Source organism: Sesamum indicum, linkage group LG11 (genome assembly GCF_000512975.1).
Source record: "Sesamum indicum cultivar Zhongzhi No. 13 linkage group LG11, S_indicum_v1.0, whole genome shotgun sequence".
Taxonomy (NCBI): Eukaryota; Viridiplantae; Streptophyta; class Magnoliopsida; order Lamiales; family Pedaliaceae; genus Sesamum; species Sesamum indicum.
The window spans coordinates 13,419,892-13,439,052 of NC_026155.1; the positions used below are offsets into that span (position 1 = coordinate 13,419,892).

General features: G+C 34.5%; 2 protein-coding genes across 6 annotated transcripts in view; one reads left to right on the plus strand and one right to left on the minus strand.

The window, feature by feature from the left end:
- Nucleotides 1-5,460, minus strand: part of LOC105174323 (valine--tRNA ligase, mitochondrial 1) — a gene marked incomplete in the record, with an annotated part of 9,021 nt that extends 3,561 nt beyond the window's left edge. Inside the window, 15 exon segments of the mRNA XM_011096381.2 lie at nt 1-49; nt 259-458; nt 583-753; nt 845-1,147; nt 1,234-1,291; nt 1,753-1,832; nt 1,968-2,051; nt 2,186-2,263; nt 3,032-3,115; nt 3,208-3,273; nt 4,050-4,122; nt 4,217-4,386; nt 4,509-4,571; nt 4,996-5,067; nt 5,300-5,460. Coding sequence (XP_011094683.1) covers nt 1-49; nt 259-458; nt 583-753; nt 845-1,147; nt 1,234-1,291; nt 1,753-1,832; nt 1,968-2,051; nt 2,186-2,263; nt 3,032-3,115; nt 3,208-3,273; nt 4,050-4,122; nt 4,217-4,386; nt 4,509-4,571; nt 4,996-5,067; nt 5,300-5,431 — 1,683 coding nt within the window.
- Nucleotides 9,140-19,161, plus strand: part of LOC105174324 (uncharacterized RING finger protein C4G3.12c) — a 10,439-nt gene continuing 417 nt past the window's right edge. Inside the window, exons 1-9 of one of the 5 annotated variants that reach the window (XM_011096382.2) lie at nt 9,140-9,450; nt 10,882-10,971; nt 11,883-12,018; nt 12,325-12,624; nt 15,772-15,910; nt 16,496-17,236; nt 17,311-17,717; nt 18,683-18,781; nt 18,896-19,033. In XM_011096382.2, coding sequence (XP_011094684.1) covers nt 15,817-15,910; nt 16,496-17,236; nt 17,311-17,717; nt 18,683-18,781; nt 18,896-19,033 — 1,479 coding nt within the window. In that variant the 5' untranslated portion in view covers nt 9,140-9,450; nt 10,882-10,971; nt 11,883-12,018; nt 12,325-12,624; nt 15,772-15,816. Of the gene's footprint in view, nt 9,451-10,881; nt 10,972-11,882; nt 12,019-12,324; nt 12,625-15,771; nt 15,911-16,495; nt 17,237-17,310; nt 17,718-18,682; nt 18,782-18,895; nt 19,034-19,161 lie in introns of those variants that run through there. The other 4 variants (XM_011096383.2, XM_011096384.2, XM_011096385.2 and 1 more) reach the window with 4 other exon arrangements.

Genomic DNA, 19,161 nt, shown 5'->3' on the forward strand with positions numbered 1-19,161 from the left:
CCACCAAAGTTGTCTTGAAATGCACCAGTCCCGAATGTTCTCAAGCCACCTGCACCATCAAGGACAAACTCATTAATACCAAAATTTAGAAAAACAGGATATGACATGATATGTTACATTTCATAACCAACTCCCTAAAAGTGCAGAAGAAATGTATCAATCGAGAATTCATGCATAATGACGAGAAACTGAATATCATTGCTGCCTGATCATATTTTGTAAAAAAACTTAAAAGGATATTATCATTTAACTGTATACCTCTTCCATTCAGCAACATATTGTTTTGGGATGATCTCAATCTTTGGATTTGCATCATCCATGACAGCATCAAGACCTTGTTGTGCCATGCTTTTACAATTAACATACCATTGGGGCTTTATTAGGGGCTCCACTACATCATTGCTTCTTGAACAAATGCCGAGGCGCATCTCATTATTTTTATCACCCCTATAAAGTCCCTTGAGTACAAAGAAAAGCAACTTTCAGAATACATGTGACACGAAAAGCATATATACACATACGAACTCCTAAGAGTCTATAACCCATCTCTAATATCTCAGGAATGAAGTAGATAAGGTTTACCTTTTCCTTTAATGCTTCGGTCACAGCAACACGAGCCTTAAAGCGAGGCATCCCTGCAAACTCTGGACCACCATTGCTATTTATGTTTCCATCATCAGTGAAAATGTTGATAAACTCAAGATTATGACGCTTTCCGACCTCAAAATCATTCGGATCATGGGCTGGAGTTATCTGCAAAATGATCCATGCGCCACTTACATTGACTTGTTGTCAGATCTGGAAAAATAGGTGACAAGCATTCTGAGCTCAGAAAATCACTCACCTTAACAGCACCAGTCCCAAAATTCATATCCACGAGCACTGCATCACAAACTATAGGAAGCTTCCTTCCATTGAAAGGATGAATAGCAAATTTCCCATGAAGATGACTGTATCTTGGGTCATCCGGGTGTATAGCGATTGCGGTATCACCCAACATTGTTTCTACTCGAGTAGTCGCAACAATAATTTCACCTAACCCTCCTTCCAAGGGATAAGCAAATGAAGTCAACACCCCAAACTCCACAGGTTTCTCATATCCAGGAACTCGTAATGGCGTCCTCTCTTTAATTTCTATATATTCCACCTAAAAACACCAAAAACTTCAAAAGTTTAGGGCACACTTTTGCCAACATATAAGTAAGTTCATATGCCAGAATGGATGTATCTTACCTCAATATCAGATATTGCAGTCCGCAAGACACAATCCCAGTTCACTAGCCGTAGATCTCTAGAAAGGAAACAAAAAAAGAAATAAATAAAATTATACAATGAAATATAAAGCATCTCAAAAAACAGAAAAATGAGTTTGCAAGTCTTATCAAATCCATGAGAGATACTTAAGTATTTAAGTGTTATGATGGTGGAACACCGGAACAAAGCAAAACTACTAGTAAGTGATTCGCAAAAAAGTTAAACTCCAGCATTCAGAAAGCTTTAAACATATCATATACTTAACATTTGCCAAATAAATGATCGTCTGATGGAAATAACAGCTGCTTTAGGCAGCAGACAACAGTAGCCAAATATCATGAGGGGATATAACAAATATTCTTTCACCCAAAACTTGAAATGTGGATATTAGGGGCCACACAAAATGAATTATGATTGGGTTTTTATGACCAAAAGAAAAAACATAAGCAGCAGTAACAAGGACTTTGTTACAAATTTACTGCATAGACACCAACATACCTATAGATAACTCCCTCCCTGTAGAGTCTTACAAAAGCCTCAGTCACAGCTTTTGATCTCTTGTCGTCCATGGTAAAGCACTATTAACGATACGAGTATAAAAGACAATGAGCACAGAATAACATAACGCATAACTGATTATCAGAACCATCCATAGACAAATAGTAGCAGTATTTATATCAAATAGATGATGCAGTGATAACCAAATTCATCACCTCACGAGACCAATCCAGAGATGCACCCAAGCGACGAAGTTGTTTTAGTATAGTACCCCCATACTCATTCTTCCATTTCCAGACCTGTTATTGAATTATCAAAGTAAAATCTTGCTATCAGTAGCTATTTGTATGTCCAAAAGGTCCAAGCACAAAGATACAAAAACTCTAAAATCATCCTCAAAGAAATAAGTCAAAAGGCTAAAGCCTAAACTCACTTCGGCTATAAATCCATCACGGCCAACATCATGCCTTGTTAATTTCTTTTCTCTCATAATTTTCTTCTCCACAACAACCTGAGAAAGTCAACATAATCAATTAACTATTCACGGACCAACAATTTTGCAGTTGCAGGCATACCCATCACAAACATCACAGAAATGTCTCCAAAATTAGTAAAATACTAAAAGTTTATTGACTATGTCACCATGATGATAGTACAACAAAACTGAAAAGGACTCAAATGTAAACTGTTCAGATGATTAGTTAATGACGATTAATATAGCTGAGGAGCCTCTTTCAAATTCTCAGACCAGGATTTTCTAATACAGAAAGCTTATACTACAATAAAATTGCACTTATAGATTTTATGGCAAGTCATGTGAGTATGTAACAAGATGACCTTTCAGCGAATTATTCATAATAAGCCACCGTAATTGACAGCTAGAAATCCATTGCACCGAATTTTTTATATAATTTTTACCCATAATTTTGTTAAGTTACAAATTCAATGTAATATTGGGTTCCAAAATTTTTATCATTCATAACATATGCATGGAATAACATGAGCGATTAAATTTGACAAAACTCAGCCACCAGCATCCAGTATGTGGGACCTTTTGTTGGCCGTTGTGCCAAAAGTCTGGACCCAGAATGCTTAACATGGGCCAGGACAGTTTAGTCAAAGCCTCACAGCCAAGAAAGATGACTGAGGGCACCACACCATCACAATCCTCCATTGAAACACTCTGTGAAGGGATCACTTACCCCAAACTTGACAAAAATGAAGCCAAGGACAGGTATAGAATAAGTAATCAAAAGATGCATAAATTCCTGTGTATGACCTGGGTAGCAATTCCAGCATGGTCCATGCCAGGTACCCACAAGGTGTTGTATCCAGACATTCGTCTCCAGCGAATAATTGTATCCTGGAGTAGTGGAAATAAACATCAATAACAAATCAAATAAACTGTAGCTGGATAAAGTTTCGCAAAAGAACCATCAAATTTAATTAGAAGACCTGGATGGCAGCAGTGAGGGCATGGCCAATATGTAGCGCTCCAGTAACGTTAGGTGGTGGAAGAACCTGCATGCACAAGGAGACGATGTTAGTAACAAAGAACCATAAACATTCAATTCTAGCATACAGAAATGCACTCCAAACTTGTATGTTTTCCCTTGCTGTAGGCTGTCTAATACATCACACAGAATCCAAAGCTTTCATACCCTGTTCGACCAACTGGACAATTTTGAATCAAAAATTAATCAAGTGATCTTTATCCAACTTCTATTAATTATCAGTTCCTTCTATTGCAAATATTTTTCTTCCCCTTCTTTTCTATGGTCCATCTGGTCAAGCTTGGCAAACCTGCAAATGCTGTTCTGTCAAAGCAGCAGCTTAGCACGGTCATGCATATCTTAACTGGCCTGAGAGTTATCATTTTCGAGATGAATCTATTTTGCGGGTTCTCAAACAGGCATGGAATGAGAAATCTTGAATAAAAAACCCAAAGGAGATGAAAGTTGAAACTCCGTGATCTAGTACTGAATCAGGAATCATTCTCATACCATATTATTTTGGGCTAAGTTTATACCTAAAAGTTAATTAATAATTATGGAGTTCCTCAGTAAACGAACACTTTTCAGAAATAGAAACTGAAGTACATGCATGTACAGTGGCACGTACAAATGCAGGACAGATAGACAGAAGAATAAGAAAAGAGTTCCAATGTCATACCAGCTTTTATATAGCTTTTAGTTCGATAGTCTATAGCTAATTCAGTTCTTTTTTCCTTTTTAACCATATTTTCCTTTCTTAGTAGTTATTACTCATCCAAGATTGTGTAAGAGTCAAGAACTCACTATGACAAATGGTGGTTTGGAGCTGTCTGCATCTGCCTCAAAAAAAGTAGACTTTTCCCACCATTCATACCACCTGGATAAGAAACTTGAAGAATGAGATTCGGAAAATAACAAAGCAATCCTTCATATACTTTAAACCAACACAAATCTTAACAATTCAAACATACGATTTCTCAACAGCACTGGGCTTATAAGTCTTTGCCATTTGACGGGAGAGTCTTTTCTTCTCACCAGTAGGTGTTTCAGGGTCATTGTAATCCTCTGGATTCTCCCCTCCAGCTTCTTTTTTTGTATTCTTTTTCTTCCCTGACTCTGGCGCGCTGGAAGCCTTTTGTGCCTTACATTACCAATAAATGGGACAAGTGGAACATCTTTAATGCCATGAAATAGACAACATATATGACACCATAATCCCAGTTATTAACTGTAACCAAGAAAAGGACTGTTACTGAAGCACACCTGAAGCTTAGCTGCTTCTGCTTTTTGAGCAGCTTTTAGTTTCTTCAACTCCTTCTCTCTAGCCTATATTGGTAACTCATGAAAAAGACAACAGGAGGATTATTCTCTCTAAAAGATTATATAGCTGGAGACAGTATTTATTAAAAAGGAAAAAACAAAAAGAATAGAAAACAAAACTCTAACCAAATCCCAGCTGATCCAGGAAAGGTTTGTAACTATAATATGGGGAAGAGTTGGTTTCCCATGAGTCCAAAAATCCACATTCAGCTAAAAATTTCACGAAATTTTGAAAATCAACAATTTCGGAAGACATACGCATATTTGGGTCCTGGAACTAGAACGCTTACAAAATCAGATCAAACTATTAACTTTTTTAGTTCTCAATTCCGCCGCCCAAAATTAGTGATGCCAACTCGAAGGCCTTACTCTTCGCACTCAGAAACACAATCGCAAAATAAGATTTCTGGCAAATATTCAATGATCAGACCTTTTCTTCTTTCTTCTTCTTCTTTTCGAGCGCTTCCGGGGTCAGCTCTTGCGAATCCATTGATCCGCCGGCCTACCATGAGAAACACGGAGAGAAAAATCAATCTCAACAATCAAAATACTAGTTTCCTCGATTGGTTTTAAACACCATCGTCACTCATAACCCTACGCAAAAAGCAGCAAACTATAAAAAATAATATAAGGATTGCATCAGAGAGCTAAAAGACGGCCCCCTAAGTGACCGCAGTGGAGGAGGACAACACTATCAGTGGCGAGACAGGGCGGCGGAGGATAGAAAACAAGACCTGATTGGCGAAAAAGACAGAGGGCGCCGGTGGCGTGCAAGCCGCAAGCGGGAGTAGGGTTTTGGGGAGCGTTGCGTGGGGATAACGGTTCACTGACTTGCAGTTGCTTATTCTTGAGAGGAGTTTAATCATGGGAATTTAAATCTTGGAAATTTTGCTCCCATCATGTAATAAGCCACCACATTGTTTTTTTTTTCTTTAAGAGCGCCCAACTTTTTATTAATTGAAGTAAGTTATGTGTAACAATTTCTATAATATTGGAGACATTATCCCACGTATTTAGTGAATTTCGTACTTATAACCTCTAATATTATGCATAATATTTGATTTCAATTTTGTTTCATCCCCGAGATGGGCCAAAACATAGATAATATTTGTCTTGATTTGTTTTAAAAGTTTTGGTGGTGTTTTTAGATGTTTTGAAACAGTGCCTCATTTATTTTTTTGTCAAAATAAGTCTATACTAATTATAAATTCTACAACTAAAAAAATTATATACATACTTATACATATATATAAATACATATAAAAGAGACATGATTTGACAATGAACAGTAATTTTTGTCTCATACTAAAGAACATCAAACATACCATGCATATTTTATATTATCTCAAAGAACAAATCTAAACATACACACTATCTCTAACACATCTTTATTTATCATTATTTTTTTCTCTCTATCTCCACAAAATACATCAAAATAAGTTAAAAATAAAACTAAACATAGTGATGAGGTTTCAATTTCGCCAACTAAATTATACCTCAATGACGTAATAAGACACCACATTATTTGCTATTTTCACTAATCTTTTCTTTCTTTTTTGAAAAAATTGGTACAAAATTTAACATATATAACCACAAAGAAAGAAACAATTGGACTGATATATCAAATCATTCACTGTAATCTTTTAACTATTATATTCTTTAGTAAATCAATTATAATTCTTAATATCAAATATTTATATTTAAGAACAACCAATAATTATATTATATTAATTCTCGTACAGACATCTATATCTAATTTACAATTACTAATTGATGGGGTTCGAACCAATGACATTATAGTTATGAAGCCTCATCGTTGCGCCTCATTGACATTTCACAATAATTTTAAAATATATATTTTCTTTTAATATTGACAATTTTTATATTTTACCTTCTTTTTTTTTTTTAAATCGTTTGATATCCTTTTCTAATTCATTCCCTCTAATTAAAATATATCAATCTAAATATAGGCTTAAAATTCGATAAAAATTTTCAATTTCATAGTATTTATTTCTTGAATATTAGCATATTTAAGAACATTCACTATGTGATTTATTTTTCATTTTTTCAATCTATAAATTAAAAATATATCTTTTTGAATGATTATATTCAAAAGTTTTTTCATTTTTGTCCTAAACTATAACCAATTTTGAAATAAAAATTATATAGTATAGATAAATTAAAACGAATTGCCAAATATTTGCTATAATTATAAAATACTTATTTTTGTCTGGAAATTTATAAACATCCCGGTGAAATCAACGATTGTGTAACAAATACCTCTCCTAACATCCCATTATAGAGAGATATATTTGTTAGAGCATCGTAGGATATTTGGAATAATGGGGTATCTGTAATTTTGGCAAACTTTACGAGAGGCTGTTGTAATTTTTTCAGTTTTTAAAGTGTTTTTTTATTTTTAAAAAATGGAAAAAATAATAAAAGCATAAGATAAGTATGTAGTTTTTTAAATTTTTCTATATGTCTGATTTTATATTTAATAACTAAATTATATATTGTGTTTTATAGTAAAAATTAAAAAATAAACAAAAGCTTCAAGAATCAATGCTGCAGTAAAAGACACGAGTGCATAGGGAATTAATTGAGGCAGCAGCCTGCTTGTTCCGCCTATTTTGTATTTCAATTGAGTCTATAATCATCCCATTATAGGGGATAATTACATTTAACTTTAATAATTTTAAATAATTTATAAAAATGTGATAATTTTTTTATTTAAATTATAACCTAGTAACTAATCTTTATTAATATACTAATTTAACATTTTAATTATTAAGAGGTCTATTTTTATATAGAGATTCAAATAAAATAGTCGTATTATTCATCCCCTATACATTGCTTTGATACTCCTCCACCTTTTGGTAATTACATATACACTCTGAAGGCATTTTTGTCATTAAAAAAGTAAATTAAAATTTGATCTGATCAATAGGGATTGTCAGGAGTGATTTATATAATTTTTGAAAAAGTGATATTTTGTGTAGAAGAGCAATAGACGAGGGGGTGTAAATATAATTATTTTTTTATTTAAATTTAATCCATTTTGAGTTATATTACATCAACCGTAGGCTCCGCTCATTTATTTTAGGTAAAGGGTTAATTATACTTAGAAACCTCTCAGAATTCATTTATCATACTTGATCCCTCTTCCCTTATACAGTAAAACCTCTATAAATTAATAATTTTGGGACCATGAATTTTTATTAATTTAGAGAGATATTAATTTATTGATAAATTAATATTTTATTAATTAAAAGAGAGACTTTTTAAATTTAACAAATTTAGTACATATGTATTAAAAATAAATGAATTCATTTATGTTTCATTGATTATATTCATGCATTAATCAATTCTTTGTAACTAATTAAATATATTCATGTTGTATACAATTAACTATTATATTCATAGACGCATGTATCAATTCATTGGAATTACTTAAATATACATGTTTGTATCAATTCATTGGAATTACTTAAATATACATGTTTACATTAATTCGTTGCACTTAAATAACTATTATATCCAATTAAATATATTCATGGATGATGAATGAAACATATATACTATATAAATCTTAATATGAAAATAAAATAATTCATGACACCTAACCATGTCTTTTCTTCTAAAAGACATCGCAAAATCATCCATGAATGATCAAATGCATAAAGCATTACAAACTTCATATTTTAGTAAATTACCATAATATTTATAATTGTAATATTTATGAATTATTAATTTAGAGTTTTAATGGGACCTAATATTTATAAAGGAAATTTCTGAAAAATTATTATCTTATTATCTTATCGAATTTGATGATTTTTTACAAAGGCCCAAGTCGGGACCGGAAGATTTTATTATTTTAGAGAGTTTATTAATTTATAGAGTATTAAATTTATAGAGGTTTTACTGTAGTTTGGACAATAAAGCTGAGTAAAAAATATACATAGATTATCATTTTACCACTCATTCAACATTCAATTATAATATTTTTATACTTATAAGTCAGTGAACGCAATATACGTAAAGTCAAAACGATGTAATCGTAATAAAACTTGCTTCCAATAGCTATTGGATAAAAATATTACATATCAATGTTAAATTAGCGATAAAATTGATTTTTTTATGTTGTTTGGCCTATACGATAATACAAAAATAAAAAACTATATTCAATAATCCAAAACCATATTTCAAATCTTGCACCAGTGGTTCATTGTTGGGTAGTGGGATTGAGGTCTCACAATCAAAATGTACGAGTTAAAGTGGTAGATATTAGTTTATTTTTAATAGAAGTATGTTATTTCTTTATTTACTTTGAGTTTATTGACCGATTTAAAAATATTGATGCATTATGTACTGAATGTGGTAATAATAATATGTTAAAAAACTTAAAATTTGAGATTAAAAAAAAAAGACTATATATTTGGTGGCATAAATTATTATCTATTTTCAATTGCATCACATGAAATTAATCTTATTTATTATTATTGTTTATCTGAGTTTGTTGCTTCTGCAATTCCTTTTCTTCCTTTGTGGTCATCGTCTACCCAAAATTCCAAACTCCACTTCTTGTTGCTTTCTTTCTTTTTCCCCTTCAAAAATAAAATAATAATAATGATTTAATTTACTAAGTTGCTTTTATACCTATCCCTCTTTCACAATTTTTGTTTATTTAACAGATGTTGAGGAGGAATACGCAACCCATTCATGAATCAACCGCTTTAATATATTTCACCACCGCTTTCTCTCATAATTTACTATCTCCTTTTTCTCTCTCTATATTTTTTGTTTCTATTCTCTGTGGGTCTATACACACAAACCAGTCGGCGTTGATCATTCGGCTGGCTTATCCGATCACCGATTATCAGAGGTTCGTGTTTTTTCCTTGTTTTTTTTGAGGTCTGATTTGATATGAGTTATGTTTTTCGGCGAAATTGCTTTGTTTTTACATGTGTCTGTTGTTTGATTACTGGTTGATTGAGTTTGCATTATAGGCTCTCCGATTGACTAGTTTTGTGTTAGTTTATTTGTTTCCGATCATCAGTGTGTTTTTCATGTGATCGTGGTCTAGAATCGGCGAGGTTGCAGATTTCGCTAGTTAGAAACGTTTTCTTCTCATGTTGTTTCCGCGCGTGTCTCTGGCTTTTGATTTTAGGTATTAGTGTTTATTTCTGTTCGCTTTTTCCTTTTATTGTTTTGATTGTGCACGCGATGATGATGCTTGATTATTTCGTTAATTGTTTGGCCGTGTTATACATGAATTGTTAGTTGGTCTATCTGCTGCGAGATACTAGTTTTCTGACTCTCTTTTTCTTTTCCGATTTTATTGAAATTGTTAAGCAGTATGATTTGGATTTGGTGGTCTATACATCGTGGTTTGAGTTATTGTAAATCTTGCTTAGATCGTTTGCTTTTTTCATGGCCTTTTCAGTAAATAAAGTGTCTCGATTGGTAGGCTCAGAGGAGCCTTTTTCTTGTATTTTCATTCTTTCTTGTGGGGTGCAAGCAGTTGCTGAGTCACATTTCTAGCAACCAAAATACAAAGCACAAAATCTTGTTATATGGAATGGTTCAGACTTGAAAATTCTCGGTAAATTGAAAAATTATTAAGGTGCATTTCGTGTGTGTATGATTGTCAAAGGCCCAAAGCATTATGCTTCCCATGGAGCTACTAAGGCTTTCATGCTCCAACTCCGGTTTGAGCAAGACAATCTTTTATTTACCATGGCTGAGGCATCTTCTGATTTTGACTAGGTGACTGGGTATCCATTACTTGACTACTTGATCTACTTGATTATGAAAAATGACTAAACCTGGTAATGATACCAGCATAATTAATTTTCTGAAATGATTATTAAAAAAAAAAGAGAAAAGAAAGGAAGATTTTGCAAAGTAAAAAGTGAGTTAGATGTAATGCCATGGCATAGTAGATACTAAAAGTATGAAGACTCCTTATTGGTATGCACAATATGACCTGTAGTAAATTCCTTAACAATTGATTGTGGCGAGTGATTCATATAAAGGTATAATTGTTATTTTCTTGGTACCTTTTATGTGTTAATGCTTGATTTAGGATATGATCCTGGTTAATCAACTTAGTTGGTTCTGTGAAAACAGGCCCAGTGTTACAATTGATTAATATAGCATTTGATGTTTCCATTATTTGCTGTGATAAGAATTTGAATTTTTTTTCTTGCATCATCCTTCAGAGAACTGCATCCTTCTATATTAGATATCCCAGAGGTCTGTCAAGGTCTAGTAAGCTTTCCCTTTGATATGATTGAATACTGACATTTTCCAGGTTTAGAGAAAGGGTGGTCTTCAAGAGCGGCAGTGGCACTTCTACTGTGACAATTTGTTGCAGAAACGGCTTGTGCGAACTTGAAATATCGTAAGTTGATACTGAATTTTCAAGACACGAGATGACTTATGGGTTAAATATGAAGTGGTTCTTAACCTAGCTGAATGTGTTTTGTCTTCCCTTTTTTTAGTTGAAGAATTTAATGACAGCTAGCACTGCCTAGATGGTTTATAATGAAATTTGTTAGAATAGTTTGAGGTTAAAATTACTGCAGTTAATAATTACAGGTGTTATTGATTCTCAATGAACTTTACTGTTCAATGCCGAGAAAAGTTTCTTACAGGACCATTAGAATCGCTACTGATTCAGGTGCTGGAAGTCTATACCTTACAGTTGAGGTTGTTGGCTCAAAAAGATATCATTATCTGATGAATCCTCTACCTTCAGGCTGTCTGAATAAATGCTAAGCCTAATTCTGGCTAAGTGCAAATTTGATGAATCCTATATCTTTTGGTGTTATATGGTTTCTTAAAAAATCTCCATAATAATCTATCCTTTTTATTGTTCTCAAATGATACTAGTTGGCAGTTGCAATTGGAGAAGTTCTGTTTCATGAAAAAAAAAAATTCCTTCTTGTGCACAAGTTATTACTACGACAATTACTGTTATTGCTGCCACTACAACTAGTTATTCATATTTAAAATATAACTATTTGGTATCCGTTCTATTATCTCACAAATCTAAATTCGGTTTTCATGGCAATCATGATCAAACAGGTTAGTTTTCATTCTTTTCCTGCCCGCCCATATTTGGCTGACATTTCATCATGATTCATGTATAGCTTTGTTGATGATCTTTGAAACTGCGCTTAGTACAAACAGCTTTGTGTTAGTATTGTTTTGGATTACATTGAAGACGAACTAGGTTAAGATGTTTTCTAATATGCAGGCAGGGGTCCTTGGTGGCATATATTTACGGATGATTTGACCTTTGATTTGTAGGAATCTGTATATCAAGCCTATAGTTCAAACTTAGGGCTTTTCCCAGTTACTTGAGCTAGCATTTGGAGACAATGACACTATAATCACAACAATGAACATGACTTAGCAAAGCACATGGACTGAGAGTAATTCACAGGTGAGACATCTTGATGCTTAGCTCTCAACTCTCTCTCCTCTCTCTCTCTCTCTTGCTCATTCTAGATAGATTCCTCTTGTTCTATCAATTTCAGTCTTACACATCTAAAATCATGTCTTACCTCAGGTACGGTATTGATAATATTAGGACCGTAGTTTACATCTTTTTTAGCTTAGTGACAATTAACCTTTCGAAAGTTTTTAGAATAAGCACTAGTCGCCTACACAAAAGCAGGGCACATATTTAGTGGATAGCTGCTTCCCCTCTCTAATATATGAAGAATCTGAATCCTAAATGGTATTGCAGGCACTATTTTGCTCTATCTGCATCATTGACGAACAGGTTTGGTTTTGGTTTCTGGTGTTCCCTCAAGAATTATTAGATTGACCTGCTGCAGTTGCAGTATGTTATGCTCAGCCTTTGGGTTGGACAAGAAACAAGCACTATAGGGAAAAGTATTGCAGCCAACTTAATTCTTTGCCTTGTGGAAATTACATGTAACAATCCATCATTCGTCTCCAACAAAGTGACGGTTCATTGCACATCACTCTGAATTAAATCTAAGATTGACAATAGTCCTTGATGAATGGAACCAGCCATAGTTTGGTATGTTGGGCTTTTTTGGTTTGAGACTACTGGCATAGTTTGTGTTTCCTTGATGGTGCATGATGTCAGACACGTGCCACTGCGATGCTAATGTTCCAAGTGCTCTTTTTATGGCTTATAGAAATCATCCTAACCATCTCATTCTTTAGTGGTAATGGATAATTGAAACACAAAGTTCGGTTGCAATTCCGGATTTGGTGATTCAATATCTCTTACTGGTTCGTGGAATGGAGGAGCAGGGTTCACTTGTCATCTTTTACATGTCTCTGAGACGAAACTAATTAACATTAGCTCTTGAATGAACTCCTATCTGTGCAGCAGTCCCTTTCTTCATTCAGTTTCACTGGTTGATTACCCTTTTCAGTCGACTCTTTTTGAGATAGTGATGCTTAATCGATATCGAGGTTACTCATTGTGATCTCACTCAAATTGTAAGTACAAATGAGCTTGAGTAAGAGAGCTATAAGGATGAGACGGGTAGTGGGATTTCTCAGCGGTGCATAAGTGGAACTACAAGATTTAATACATACAGCTGTCGCCAAATCGAGGGCTTATTTTTGTAGCACATCAACATCGTCATCTGAATTCCTAGATGGAGAGCTATCAACATAGTACACCTGCATGATTGCCACTTATTGCTCTCATGTGTTACTGTGGCCTAATAGAAGAAGAGAAGTTTTGTAGTTGAGATCTACTGAGAACATTCTGTATAACTGTTAGGCAGTTACCTGATCACTAATCTTCTTTTGTTTATGGACGAGCTTCTTTTGTTGATAAGATGATGCATGGTGACTGTATTAGCTTGAAAAATCATTTTGGTTTTCCTGGGTGCATGATTGCCCCAATGTTGCATTTCCAATTTTTGTAAGTTATCATTGTTTTGTTGATAAAGCTTTGGCAGATCTTTGTGGAATATCTAGATCACTACGGTTAAAAGTTTTGGAATTTCTCTACTTTGTGGAATAGATGCCATCATGGGGGTCCCTTTAAGCTATGTATATTGCTTTGGTTTACTCGAGGTTATAGATCCTTATGATCTTCTATACTCGAGGGAATTTAAAAACTTTTAGAAACATTTGCAAGCTGGATCTTCACCTATCACATTCTTCAGTTGTTTTGCATATAATTTGTTCTCTAATGTTTGTTATGTATGATAGGATATAAAGTACTATAATCTGGGAATGCCAAACTCCTTGCAAGTAACTGAATTATGATGCTTCGTGTTGTTCCATGAAATTTATAATTTAGGTTGCCTATTATCAATTAAAAACATCATGGGTTTAAATGCTATTGGTGGAAGTTTTTCCTCTACTGGTTTTAGATTGGGAACACAAGGTGCTGCAGCATATAAGTACAAATGTACACAAGGGAGGAGAAGAGTTTCTCTTACTTAGAAAATCATGTAATTTTTTAATCCCATTAACAAGGGAGGAGGATGGGAGATATACTAATTCTGCATGTCGTTTGTCTATCGTGTTTTCATATAGTTTACCTGATGTTTCTTCTTGCCATTATTGTATAACTGAGAGGGCAGTTATAAACTGAATTTTACATCCCTTTTCAGATAGAGATGATGGAACTTGTTTCCTAGTAAAAAGTATAGAATGGTTATGTTGACTATTTATTGACTGGTATTATGCAGTTAGATTTTTATAAGGAAATACATTCTCATTTTTTTTTCTTTATATTTTCCATTTTCTCCAAATTATATCATGATGGTTGGAATAATAAAAAGAGGAATGTGGCCAATCATTTTGATTTTCTGGATTACCATAGATCATGGAGTTCTATTGAGAAATTCCCTGTACAATCAGTGGATTGGTTTACCAGACTTGAATGATGGTTTGCAAGATTTTTCCCTACTATATTTATTTTTGCATCGTTTTTTTGCTAGAGTTTCATTTCCCTTGGAGTGTCATACCTCCAAGGCTATTTAAATCTTCATGTTCTTTGAAGATGACGAAGATTGTAATTTATGCCTACCAGCTTTGGTTCCCATTTTTAATAGCTATACTCTCTAGCAGAAGGTTATTAGCATGGGTAATTGTGATAAATTTGCTTTGTAGCATGTTTATGTATACTTCTTCTCCATATATGGTGAGAATGCGCTTGGCCTGTATCTCTGTAATTATGCACAATTGGGAAGATATCAAATATGAGATGCCTCAAGTTTGGAACTGCAAAAGTTTTCTACATGGCCTATAAAAAATTGGCATGTATGATTGTGGTAGTTTCACCCTCTTTTGCTCCCTGCTTTTTCCTATGACACCTTTCTTTTCTCTTTCTTCTATGTTTGTTATGAACATGCCATTTATTCATCTTTCTATATTGTAATCAAACTATCTTTTCTAATGACCTATTTTCTTTTTTCTTTTCTTTCTTTCCAATTCATGATGATTAAAACATTTTAAAAAGAAATATACAGTCATAAGAAGTCCACTATCAAATGGATTAATAAACATAGGAGTTGATTCTTATATATGTTAAAAATATGCCTACATATAGAGAGTGCAAATTCATCTTGTTCTAATTTACAATTTGAGGGTGACTAAAATTGTCTCTCAAGTAGTTTTGGTATGGCACACAAGTAATTACACAGTTGATAAGCGTCCAGATGGTAGTTTTGCTCCCTGTTGTGACTTCTTTCTCTCTTGTCTGTCCTATGCTCACTTAAATCATGTGCTGTTTCTCTTTCTAATGTATGTTTCTTTTTTGTTTTTGATTAACTTATCTTCTTTAATATCTAAATTTATATATTCTTTTAAATTTATCATGATTCATAAGTATGAATAAATTTATGGAAGCACAAGAAAATCATCATTAATGGATTAAGGAACTTATATTTTGTAATATATATAGTAAATGTATGCACATAGATAGAGTGTGAAGAAGAGAGATTATTTAGAAAGGGAAGGGAAACAAGTACATCTGCCAAGGTTGCAGAATTGGGTCAAACAATCCGCAACTCTGGCACGACTGTTATTATTGGACCTCCATCAAATGACTGTGTTGACATTCAAAGCATCGCCGGATGCTTTTTCATGAATATGTTCACATTCAAAGCATTGCTGGATTCTTTTTCTTCAATTCTTTGAAACTTATTGGTGATAGGTGCTGCTCCCTAAGTTAATATGTGTTGCTTTGCAGGTCCCGGTCTGCTGGAGAATTAGTTTCTGATATCGTCAGGCAACTATGGGGCACAGACATATGTTTAATGCACCTCAGGTTTTTGAGACTGACAGTGACCAGGGATGGAATCATGCAGAGCAACCTTACATGCCCATTGGTAAATTTTCCATCACATACTTCCATTTTGATGGCTTTCTTATAATTGTAAGACTCTTCTGCCACTTTAACGGTAGTTTCTTAGACATCATAATCTTATGGAAATCTGGCCTCTTGCATCGATGTTGTTTTCCTCTTTTCTTTGACTGAATTTAGTACATATAAGTTTTGGTGCCATTGTTGTCGACAAAGTGCCAGAAAGTATCAATTCTCGTTATGTTAATTTTTTTGAGGATTATAAAAGTGAGTCGGGTTTTCTTTCGATTGGTGGACCATTTTTGTGCTGTTGGATGGCCTTTATTGTTTTTGTGTTGCACTCTTCAAAGCCACAAGGAGGAAAGAAAAGGCAAACTCGGTCATAACTGATTGTAATGATATTTAAGAAGGCTTGTCTCTGGTCTCAAATATTTTTCTGGGTTGAATACCTTTACATTGTCTTTGAATCATAGAGCATATGTTACTGACACCAGACACTTGGTCTCTGTAAAAGTAACAAGTGAATCATGTTTGGTAATAGTCTTCGTCAGCCTTTTTTTATCTTGTGCAATATTTTCTTATGCTCTTCTTCTGAATTTTATTTCTGTAGCAAGGGGTGCTTCTGAAAGCAGTTCGATTATTCATCCTGTGGATAACATTACTAGCCAAGGTGGACACTTTCCTACTCAGTGGACCCCTGCTCCTAGGTTAAGTGGACACTCTCCTTCCATTCTTAATGGTGAATTGTCACATTATCAACCAATGCCTCCCGGTCCATCTCATGATCCATTTCTGCATCAATCTGCTGCTGGAAATCTACATATGCTTCAAAACAATTATATGCATCATCCATCTTCATCCAATATTGCTGGGCAGATGATCCCAGGGGTAGATGGTGGTTTCTATGATCAGGCAATAGGTAGTGGCAGAGGGCCGTACAAACGGAAAAGCCCTGGTATCCCTCCAATATGTGACAGGGGGTCTACAAGCAGATATTATGATGTTGGAAGTTCATCTGATATTCATTTGCCTGCAGACCCGTGGCAGGAGAAGCAGAATACTGAATCTTATCATATGCACTGGGAGCATCCTCCAAATTATGGAGTTAATAGCCTCTCTATAGGTGGTGAAGTTACAATGAGAAATGTTAGAAGTAGAGCTGCAGTTGATCTGGAAAACAATCTGCCAAGGAATCATTTGTCAAGCAATTCTGTGCATCATTCATTCTCTAGTCGACCCTTTGATCAACCTAATTCAGTGGATTTCTGGGGTCAGTGTTCAAATGCACCAACAAGGGAATGGAACCGTAATCTTACGCCACCAGCACCACCTGGGGTGACTTTTGGCTCGGGTTAGTTTCATAGAATTATTTTCATTGGGTAATATAACATGCTTTACTAAGATAATTTCATTTTACAATTGCAGATTCCAGTTTCTTTGGTCACGACCAAAATTCGCTGAATACGCTAAACAGCCATCCAAATAGTTCTCTGGAGAATGGGGGTTACAACAATGATGTTACCTCTAGGAATCATGTTCCTCCAAATGCTAACAATCACTTGAACCAGCCTATCAGAGGAGTCCGAAGTGGATATAGTCAAAGATCTGCCCCTACTTTCAGGGCTTCTTCGAGCAACTTTCGCCCTGGACATATAGCTGCCTCAGATGGTGGGCAGCAAATGGTTGCAGAAAGTTATCCCTCAAGGCATCCACGGGCTGCCTCCAACTTAAGGTTGCGCCATGTTGACAGGCATGGGAGAACTTTTGTGTCTACTGAAAGACATAGATCATTTGCTGAGGATGCAAGTTTCCGTGATCGATTGACACCAGAGGTTTATGTCTTTGAGTATTCTTGCTGTTATTTTCAGGGGGGTTTATGCTCTGAAAAAATAGGGATGAAATGCTAACTTGAGAAAATGCTCTTATTTTGTGGAAGCCTTTTCCTGTGGACCCAGTGCCTTAGGTTCCATCTGTTATTGTTATTGTTAGCTGTTCCCTTTTTCATGCCTTCCATAAAAAGCTTAGTGATTTTAGTGCCATATCCAGTAGTGTGCTGTGGCAATGCTTCGAATTCAATTCTTGGAGTTAAATCGTCTTTGCTCTTGATTGAATGTGTGCAATTCTGGCTTTCTTTCTCCTTGTAGCTGAATAAGAAGAACTTGTTTTAGTTATTTGAAATGCATTTGGTTACTGTTATCTCATGCATATTCCCCTTCCCAGAGAAACTGAGTAAATGGCAGACTAAATACAAGGAGATGGATGAATCATTAGTGGAGATTTTTGCTGGGAAATTTGTTCCGCTGGAGAAGTTAAAAAGAAATCTGCAAAGCTTAGGTTTAACAAGGGTCTATGTCTTCTTTTAATGTTGCTGGATGTCCTCATCTGGGTGTGTAATTCTTCCAATTGAAGGATGAAAACACATACATCTCTGAGTGAGCTGGTAGTTTAATGTTATGGATTCTGATAACTACCTTGAGTTAATTAGTGAATTGTCTTGGAAAGCAAGATCAGAAATGCTTTCTCTAATATATAGTGCCTGCAATAAGTGCATCAGTTCCTTGTGTGAGTGCATTTTATTTTTAGATTTGAAGATTATTAACTATAGGCCATTTTTGACTGTTTTGTCTCGTGCAAATAGTTTTTCCCCTTGTCTTCTTCGAGCAATGTTACCTCGATTGAGCAGCATTGTTATTTTGCAAGGAACAGCTCTATGATTAAGCAGCTGTGCAGATTTGCTGGAAATTTACTAAAAATTGTTCGTTATTTTTCACCCACTTATATGCCTCTTGTATTTCAGGGACTCATGGTTGTGGAACACTCTGCATTTTATGGATCCCGGGCTCTGTTTGATCAGCATAGGGACATGAGACTCGACATAGACAATATGAGCTATGAGGTTGCTTTTTAAATCTGCTTTCTGTCTCTTCATTTGTTGTTTATGTTTTATTTTTTTAATATACTGGTGTTGAATGTTCTTTTGCCTTAAACATAATCAATTGGCATTGAGCAGGAGCTACTTGCATTGGGCGAGAGGATTGGAAGTGTCAGCACCGGCTTATCTGATGGTTTAATTTCGAAATGCCTGACTGAGTCAATATATTGTTCATCGGACCTGTCTCAAGATGAAGGAACTTGTGTTATTTGTTTGGTGAGAATATCAGACTGTTATGCAACATATATAAAGGAGCTTTCATCCAAGACAGCATTGCGCATTTATTTTAGCCAGACCTACTGCATAGACTGTTAAATTTTATTATTTCTCAATTGGATTTCTTC